This window comes from Natrix helvetica (genome assembly GCF_964273705.1).
Source record: "Natrix helvetica genome assembly, chromosome: 13".
Taxonomy (NCBI): Eukaryota; Metazoa; Chordata; class Lepidosauria; order Squamata; family Natricidae; genus Natrix; species Natrix helvetica.
The window spans coordinates 7,053,535-7,063,327 of record NC_138557.1 but is presented as its reverse complement, the minus strand read 5'-3'; the positions used below and the strand labels follow the sequence as shown (position 1 = coordinate 7,063,327).

Genomic DNA, 9,793 nt, shown 5'->3' with positions numbered 1-9,793 from the left:
AGCTTGGTTGTTTTCTAGCAGATATTTCATTACCCAAATAGGTAACATCATCAGTGCTAGAAGGGGGTGGGGATTGCAAAGAGGAGGAGGAGGAGGATCTCTGAGCTTGATTGTTTTCTGGCCAACGTTTCATTACCAAACTAGGTCACAGCATCAGTGCTAATAATAATAAAAAAACGGATAGCCATTTGTCTGAAATTGTATTGATCTCCTGCCATGGGCAAAGATTTGGACTAGAAGACCTCCAAGGTCCCTTCCAGCCCTATTACAGGTAGTCCTGGACTTACGACAGTTGAGCCCAAATTTTCCACTGCTAAGCAAGACAGTTGTTACTTTTTTTCCAGTGCTAAAAAGGGTGGGGTTTGCACAGAGGAGGAGGAGGAGGAGGAAGAGGAGGAGGGGGGACTATGGGGTCCTTGGTATTCTCCGAGCTTGGTTGTTTGCTTGCTGACATTTCATTACCCAACTAGCTAATATCATCAGTGTTAGTGAGTGTGGAGTTTGGTCCCTGTTTATATACAATAGCTGATAGATTTAAGGATGGTTCACCATCATATATTCACATTCTTTGTTCCTAAGAATCCTTCCAAAACATCTTTTGAAGATAGATCTGGCAGGGGAAAATCTCCTTGTCTCTTTTGGTCTTCATCTGACAGACTCTTGGTTCTAAGGATAAATTCTCTTCTTTCTGAAGATAAATCGGTTATTAGCAGGAAGTTTGCTGCTGCAAAATTACAAGTGGCAACAACAAATTCTAATTGTTCGTTGATTTCTAGTGGTTGCACATGTTTTCACAGTCCGGTGATGGTAGATTTTCGGTTTATGAGATACCCATCAAGATGAAAGGAGCGATAATAATTTCCCTGTTGTGGCCCATCAGTGAGGAGGTTGGGGAGGAACATGGGTCAGTCCTGGAGCCTGGGGAAGGCTCTGACGAGAGCTCTGCATTGGAGGCAAGGAGGGCCTTCTGACAATTACCAGCTGCCTTCAGAATCGGACATCAGTGGGGCAGAAGAACAGTTGGAGCCTGTTCCTGATGTGTGCATGCACAGAGCTGCCAAGAGAAGGGAACAGTTAAGGAACAAGGGCCGACTCAGGAGTAAAGCCACAGGTGCACGGTGAATGGCCCTCCCATAGGAATAAAAGAGGAGCGAAAGGGGAGTGGAGTTTGCAGGAGACAATTAGTTCAATTCATTCGGGTGAAGATCTGTTCCTGACTTCTTGCCAAGTAATTGCTGCTACAGCTTGGAGTTTGGAAGATATCGGCCCGGCATCTCCCCAAGCCTGATCAAGGTCTGTAGTTGTGAAATCTCTTGAAAGACTGTTGGCTGGGTCTTTGCTGGAGAGGAATTCCTTTGAAACTAAATAAAAGGGGTTTTATTGGGACGAGGAGTCAGCTTCGTGCTTTTGGGAATCCTAGGTCAGAACATTCCCAAGGAAAGGCCGAGAAGGAAAGATCAATGAAAAATAGATAAGGCATTATGTGGTGGAATAATTGCAAACACATGCTGTTGCATCAGTTAGGACCATTCCGATCTGCGGGATAAGGTTGCCGGGATATATTAAATACACATGAACCCAAATCCCATCATCTTAAGTAGTCGGTGATAAAAGTCCTATGACAGGTAGAGAAGCGAGCAAACAGCAAGCTGCTTTATTGCTTCCCTTCAACAGCTGCCAGCTTAACATTTCACATTCCTGAGCCAGGCCATAAAATATATCACAGCAGAGAGTGGGGGAGGCCTTGCCCAGCGACAGCTGGAGATTGCAAGATCAAATTATCCAATGCAACTGGATGTCAACTCTCCATGTTGACATTCTACGCATACCGTTGGCGGAGTCGGATCTCAGATTACAGTAGCTGGTTTGAGATGGGTAACCTATTGGGTAACCTGATTTATGACACAGACTGAGGGGAGGAAAGGAACGGGGACAAAGTTCCGAAGCAGATAAACAAAGCAAAGGAATGGCTGCGAATAAATCTTGCCTGATGAATAATGCCTAATGAAGCTGTTAATAAATCACTCGTTTTTGTATTAAAACATTGGCTCGATCATTATGAATCAGTTATGGCATCGTTAGGAAACTTCACAGTGCAAAGACAGATTGACTCAAATGTTCAACATCCTTTGGAAACCTGGTTTATGTTTTCTAGGTGGTCCTTGACCACAACTGGGAGGAGGATTTCCCGTTGCTAAGCAAGGCAGTTGTTAAGGGAGTCGGGTGAAGTGATTTTATGATATTTTTAAACTCAAGGATAGTGTTTTGACCCAGCTCCCCAAACATGACAAACCCTCTGAAGTGAACGCAAAAGATTCCTTTATTAGGAGAGCCGGCAGCTCCAGCAAAAAGTTTCTGTCTCAACGCAGGCTAACAGGTCCGTTCGGCAAGGAGATGAATAGTGGACTGCCACATCTATTCATCTCCACCCTCTGCCTTTTATCTCCAGAGCTCAGGTGGGGCTTTGCTAGCAGCAGTGGATCTTCCGTCCCAAGGACCGGCCCATAGATTTCCACTGCTCTCCTCTCCTCTGCCTTCTGTATATCCGCACATCATGCACTGGACCCAGCTATTCCTCCTCTTCCTCATCAGCCACCTCCAGACAGGGGGGCTGTTGACTCTCCATCTGAGGACTGACGGATGGCCCAGGCTCCTTCTCTCTCTCTCTCTTTCTCTCCCTCCCTCCCTCCCTCCCTCTCTCTCTCTCTCTCTCTCTCTCTCTCTCTCTCTCTCTGCCAGCTCCATTCCCTCTTCCCACTCGTAGTTCTCAGGTTGCCTTGATGCTGACCCAGACTCCCACGTCTCCTCCTCCTCCTCCTCCTCCTCTGATTCAGCTGCTGGGGGGTGGGGGGCAGTGGCTGACAGGCCACAACAGATAGATTTTATCTTTGGTCTTTTCCATTTCTACATTGTGGACAGCATCATTTCTTCAAATGTTTCTCCAAAACTGATTTATGTTTTTATTTATGAACTCTCTACACTGCCAAGAATGCGTATGCTTTGGCAGTATGTCTAAACATTCTCAGAAATAAGTGCATTAAACTAATTAGCTTTGGGCTGTGATTAATACCCTATATAAAACACAAAGCGAAAGTCAGCATTGTGTCTTAGGTTGTGATGTAAAGCAAATCTAAACCAGTCCTGGAGTCTGGGGAAGGCTCTGATGAGGGCTCTGTGTCGGAGGCAGAGAGGGGGCCAGAGCCGTATGCCAGTTATCAGCTGCCTTCAGGGTCAGACATCAGTGAGGCAGAAGAACAGCGGGAGCCTGTTCCCAGTGTGCGCATGCACAGAGTTGCCAGACGAAAGGAACAAGTCAGAAATCAGGGTCGACTTGGGAGTAAAGTCACAGATGGATGGTGAATGGCCCCTCCCATAGGAAATAAAAGAGGAGCGAAAGGGGAGAGGAGTTTGCAGGAGACAATTAATTCAATTCATTCGGATGAAGATCCGTTCCTGACTTCTTGATAAGTAATTGCTGCTACAGCGTGGAGTTTGGAAGATATCAGCCTGGCATCTCTCCAAGTCTGATGAAGGTCTGTAGTTGTGAAATCTCTTGAAAGACTGTTGGACGGGACTTTGCTGGAGAGGAATTCCCTTTAAACTTAATAAAAGGGTTTTATTGGGACGAGGAGTCAGCTTCGTGCTTTTGGGAAGCCTAGGTCAGAACTTTAATCTTGCGGTATTATCCTGATGTCAGCTTGTAAAACGTTTCCATGACTATTATCAAGCTGACACAGAAAAGGGAGGAGAATTCCATTCATACCTTTAGCCAGAGTCAGATCTCATATTTCTGCAGCTGGTGTGTGAGGTGAGGCAAGTTCATAGCCTGCCGCAGCACTTCATTGGTGAATGTGATTTATGACACAGACATGGGGGGGGAGAGAGAAACAGGGGTAAAGTTCAAACGCCATTAAGCAGAAATCAGAATGGGCTCTACAGCAGAAGAAAATCCCAAAATGTTGCTCCTAATAAATGACTGGATTTCTTTTGAACTTTGTCTTGAGGCTCGAAATTTACTTAGGGCACCTTTGGAACCTTCACACCTGCAATATTATCCTGGGATACGTATATTTGCCTTCATTCACAAATTCTCTCCTTTCTCTCTGCCTTACCTCTGTAAAGATCAACTTGACATCATTTCAATGGCCGAAAACACCATGATGCCGGAGGAGATAGAGATGGAAATGGCAAAGATTCAAAGACTTCGGGAAGTCTTGGTCAGAAGAGAATCGGAGCTGAGATTTATGTAAGTTAAGAGTAGCTTTTCTGGGAAATCAGGATTCAAATCAGGACATGGAATGCTAGAGTTGGAAAAGACTGTTGAACTCCCTTGGGAAAGCAAAAATCTGACCAGCTCCTACCTGGTTTTCTCTGGGTTTTTAGTTGTTGTGTGAACTGCTTTTAATCCGAGGAACTTTTTTTAAAACGTTCAACCTAAAGCTGATTTAATGTAGAGCATTATTTTGCATCTGTAGGCAAAAACAGGCATAGCAGAAAGTCTAGGAATGATCAGAATAGAGTAGAGTAGAGTAGAGTAGAATAAAGTAGAATAGAATAGAATAGAATAGAATAGAATGGATGGATGGATGGATGGATGGATGGATGGATGGATGGGATGGGATGGGATGGGATAGAATGGATGGGATGGGATGGGATGGGATGGGATGGAATGGATGGGATGGGATGGGATAGAATAGAATAGAATGGATTGGATGGAATAGAATAGAATAGAATGGATGGATGGGATGGAATGGATGGAATATAATGGAATAGAATGGAATAGAATGGAATAGAATGGAATAGAATAGAATGGATTGGTTGGAACGGAATAGAATAGAATAGAACAGAAGAGGTTTATTGGCCAAGTGTGATTGGACACAAGGGATTTTGAAGGAATTTTCTTCACATCTTGAAGAAAAGGGCAAACTGGGCAGTTAGCAGTCTGGCCTAGGATACTTAAATCTGCACTGATCCTAGCACCGGATTGGATGATCTCAATTCTAGGATGCTACCTAAAACAGCCTCTTCTTCTCCCATTTCTTAGGATGGACGACATCCAGTTGTGCAAAGACATCATGACTCTTAAGAAAGAGCTGCAGAATTTAGTCGCCATCTCAGGTAATTTACATTTGGGATATGACTCTGATGTGTTGCAGGAACAAATGGAAACCATCCTAAAACCCATCCTGCTGGTGACATTCTACCGCTGCACCATAGAGAGTATTTTAACTTAACTGCACCTGTGTGTGGTTTGCCAATTGCACAGGGGCAGATAAGGCAGCGCTCCAGAGGGTTAATGTCTCTCTCTCTCTCTCTCTTGCACAGAGAAAGACAACACAAAGCTGCAGGATCAAAGAGAGGACGAGTTGATCCAGAAGATCCACAAATTAGTGCAGAAAAGGGACTTTCTTGTTGATGATGCAGAAGTGGAGCGATTAAGGTAAGAGAACTTCCAATGAAGAACCTTCAAGATGACCTCAACTCTTGATGGCTTCATGGTCTTATTCATGTAGTTTTCCTGGATGAACAATATTGCTTTCTTCTGGGACTTGTTACAAAGCATCCTACTCCAGTCAAGCCAAGGACTAAACTGGTCCAAACCTAATTAAACATTTTTCTCAAGGCCATTTAGATGGTTGTCGCAGCTTTTCCTAACTTGACTCCATACACATGGGATATATTACTAAATTGAATTGCACAACCCATGAACTTGCGGAAAAGGAATTGGAAAATTCTAGCCAACATCAAGAAAATTATATCAAGAAAAGATGTTGTTAGTTGCGAAGTCGTGTCCAACCCATCACAACCTCATGGACAACATTCCTCCATCCTCTGGAGTCCATTGAAGCTCACACCGACTGGTTCTGTGACTCCATCCAGCCACCTCCTTCTCTGCCGTCCCCTTCTTCTTTTGCCCTCCATCTTTCCCAGCATGAGGCTCTTCTCCAGGGAGTCTTTCCTTCTCATTAGTTGAGTTTCTTCTTCAGGATCTGGCCTTCTAAAGAGCAGTCAGGGTTGATCTCCTCTAGGACTGACTGGTTGGATGGCCTTGCAGTCCAAGGGACTCGCAGGAGTCTTCTCCAGCACCAAAGTTCAAAGGCCTCCATTCTTTGGTGCTCAGCCTTTCTTATGGTCCAACTTTCACAGCCACACATTGCAACTGGGAAAATCAGAGCCTGGACTAGACACACTTTTCTTGGCAGGGTGATGTCTCTGCTTTTTAGGATGCTGTCTACATTTCCCACAGCTTTCCTCCCCAGGAGCAAGCCTCTTTTAATTTCTTGGCTGCAGTCCCCATCTGCGGTGATCTTGGAGCCCAGGAAAATAAAATCTGTCACCACCTCCATTTCTTCCCTATCTATTTGCCAGCAATTGAGAGAGCTGGATGTCATGATCTTAGTTTTCTCAATGTTGCATCTCAAGCCAACTTTTGCACTCTCCTTCTTCACCTGCATCAAAAGGCTCTTTAGTTCCTCTTCCCTTTCTGCCATTAAATTGATAAAAATTGAAATTGAATTTTCTTCACATTGGCTAGAATTTTCCTTTCTCACAGGTTCATGGGTTGTGCAATTCAATTTTAAAAAAATAAAAATAAAGCAGGACAAAATCTAACTTCTAATAGTATGTTATTTTGCTTTGAAACAGAGAGAAGGAAGAAGACAAGGAGATCGCCGATTTCCTACGGCTTAAGTTGAAACCTTTGGACAATGTTGTACAGTCTCCAACCAGTACGTTTGCACACCTTTTCCCCAAATTATTCAAAAGAAAGATTTCTTTCATATAGAAAAAAAATAAAAACCAAAATGTGGTTTTTTTTGCTTATGACTTTTTACATTGTGGAGTACCAAGCAATAAGGCTTACAGTATAAACTCTGGTTTGTGGCCAATTGTATTTATTTCCATAAGCCATAGAATGGAATGGAATGAAATGGAATAGAATTATTAATTGGCCAAGTGTGATTGGACACACAAGGAATTTGTCTTTGGTGCAGATGCTCTCAGTGTACATAAAAAGACAAGATACATTCATCATGAATCATAAGCTACAACACTTAATGATAGTCATAAGGGACAAATAAGCAATCAAATCATATTAGGAAACAATCAATGTAAATCATGAGGATACACGCAACAAACTTACAGTCCTATATTCATAAGTGGGAGGAGATGGGTGATAGGAACGATGAGAAGACTAATAGTAATAATAATGTAGCCTTAGTGAATAGTTTGACAGCGTTGAGGGAATTATTTGTTTAGCAGAGTGATGGCGTTCGAGGAAAAACTCTCCTTGTGTCTAGTTGTCTTGGTGTGCAGTGCCCTACAGTGTAGTTTTGAGTGTAGGAGTTGAAACAATTTATGTCCAGGATGAGAGGGGTCTGTAGATATTTTCACAGCCCCCTTTTTGACTCATGCAATGTACAGGTCCTCAATGGAAGGCAGGTTGGTAGCCATTTTTTTTTTCTGCAGTTCTAATTATCCTCTGAAGTCTGTGTCTGTCTTGTTGGGTTGCAGAGCCCAATCAGACAGTTATAGAAGTACAGATGGCAGACTCAGTGATTCCTCTGTAGAACTGTATCCACAGCTCTTTGAAGCAATCAATGACTTAGCATATTATGGGATCCTATAATTCAAGTGATTTCAATCTCATCCCTTAAGAGCTGCTGCTGATCCAGATCTGTGACATTTGCTTACATCTCTGTGATGACACCTACTGCTTCTCTCAATGTAGAGCTTATGCGTTGAATACTAAGGTCCTTAAGATCACTATCTAAACGATCCAACTGTGTTGGCTTATTTTATTTGTGTGACTTAAGAGTGGTGTGATGGCCTAGAGGTGAAGAGCTCACCTCCCACTCTGAAGGTTGAGAGTTCAATCCCAGGTAGTAGCAGATGTTTCTCTCTTAGGACTCTCCCTCCCTCCCTCCCTCCACCCACCCACTTACCTACATCTCTATCTATCTATCTATCTATCTATCTATCTATCTATCTATCTATCTATCTATCTATCTATCTATCATCTATCTATCTATCATCTATCTATCTATCATCTCTCTCTCTCTCTCTATCTCTCTATCTATCATCTATCATCTATCTCTCTATCATCTATCTCTATCTATCATCTATCTCTATCTATCATCTATCTATCTATCTATCTATCTATCTATCTATCTATCTATCTATCTATCTATCTATCTACCTACCTACCTACCTACCTACCTACCTACCTACCTACCTACCTACCTACACACACTATATAGTGTGTGTACACACACACACACACACACACACACACACACACACACATTGTAAACCACCTAGAGAGTGCGGTAAACCTGTATGGGGTACTATATAAGTCTAGGTGCTGTTGCTAGTGGCATTGGTACCATCTGTTAAGTCATTATTTATGCCTGACAACAGCTGGATTCACCCACTGATCTATGATGTTTTTCTTGGGTTAGCATTAGGGTTCAGAAACCCGAATCCGGCAATGAATGACGCTGTCCGTTTCTGACCTTGGCAGGGGTACCTACAGAGAAGAAAGCTGAGCCTCCTCCACCACCACCACCCCTTCCTCCCAACAAGCCCACCATTGCCAAAACCAGCGCCGCTCTCATCAAGGATTGCTGTGGGATGACCCAATGCGCCATCATGTAGCTCCAGCATTTCTCTCGGGCCACGCCTTCTGCCCCACCCACTTCCCCGTTGGCCGAAAAACAGCAACAACTGGTGGGCGAAGGAATGAGGACATCAAGCACCCAGATAATTCTTGATCGTTGAATCTCCCGTTGTATTTCTTACAGTAACTTGTGTGCTATTCTTGGTGACTCCTTGGTGTTGCATGGACCTCTGCCAGCATGCCCTAGGTTAAGACGAGGAGTAGACATTTAACTATAAGCAGAACACGGAGAAGAACTGTGAGGTGTAGGCAATAGATGGGGTGGGTGGGATGGCTTATGGTTTGCAGGTAACATCGGGGGCCATCTGTTAGGTCTAGAGCTGCGCCCACCCAGGAGAGTAAGTCATCTCCATAAAAGGTAGGAAGACCAGCCAAGGTGAATGCTATGCTTAGCATGCTGTGTTGAATGTATCCGATCCGGCGTGGTGAACTGTAGTCTTGAATCCAGCCGATAGGTAAATCCCGCGTAGGAGTAGGATCGATTCTTAGTTTAATGCCAGCTCTGAAGTAGAAATAACACATAGCCGTTTTAATGGTCTGTCAAGCACCGGATGCATCTCACACCTTCTTCCTTTTAACAGGCGGTATTTGATCGGTGGGCGAACGGAGGCAACAGCTGGGTTGGGTCCTTTTCGCAATGACATGTGTGTTAATAAAAACGCTAAATAGAATAGCTAATAGCCTACCAAGAAGCTGACACTCTGTTCTGTTGCGGTTTGCAGTGCCTTTTTATCCGACCCACAGGATTTCTGATCTGACCCCCCTCCCCAAACACACACCAACCCACTGAAGTTAACTCAATGATTCCTTTATTAGGAGTGCCAGCAGCCCCGGCAAAAAATGTTCTCTCTCACCGCAGGCTAACAAGGCCATCAACTCATGATCAACATCTACTCAACTCCGCCCCCTGCCTTTGATCCCCAGAGTTAGGGTGGGGCTTGTCAGAGTTTGTTGCATAAATTCAAATCCAGAAAGCACACAGAGATAACTGATTCAGCTGGATTCATCAACTTCTTTGTATACCTAAGAATAGATGGATAAATGTACAATGCCAACAGGTGATTCTTCCCAGTAAACACAAGGCAGGAGAGTTACAAACAAGCAGTTAGTTTCCTT

At 43.8% G+C, this 9,793-nt stretch overlaps 1 protein-coding gene across 2 annotated transcripts in view; it reads left to right on the top strand.

Moving 5' to 3' along the window:
- LOC309398653 (bMERB domain-containing protein 1-like) overlaps nt 1–9,355 on the top strand; it is a 19,629-nt gene extending 10,274 nt beyond the window's left edge. Inside the window, exons 2-6 of one of the 2 annotated variants that reach the window (XM_081965747.1) lie at nt 4,123–4,246; nt 5,045–5,118; nt 5,326–5,440; nt 6,646–6,728; nt 8,522–9,355. In XM_081965747.1, the coding sequence (XP_081821873.1) occupies nt 4,123–4,246; nt 5,045–5,118; nt 5,326–5,440; nt 6,646–6,728; nt 8,522–8,655 (530 nt within the window). In that variant the 3' untranslated portion in view covers nt 8,656–9,355. Of the gene's footprint in view, nt 1–4,122; nt 4,247–5,044; nt 5,119–5,325; nt 5,441–6,645; nt 6,729–8,459 lie in introns of both variants that reach the window. The other variant, XM_081965748.1, reaches the window with a different exon arrangement.
- The last annotated feature ends 438 nt before the right edge of the window (nt 9,356–9,793 follow it).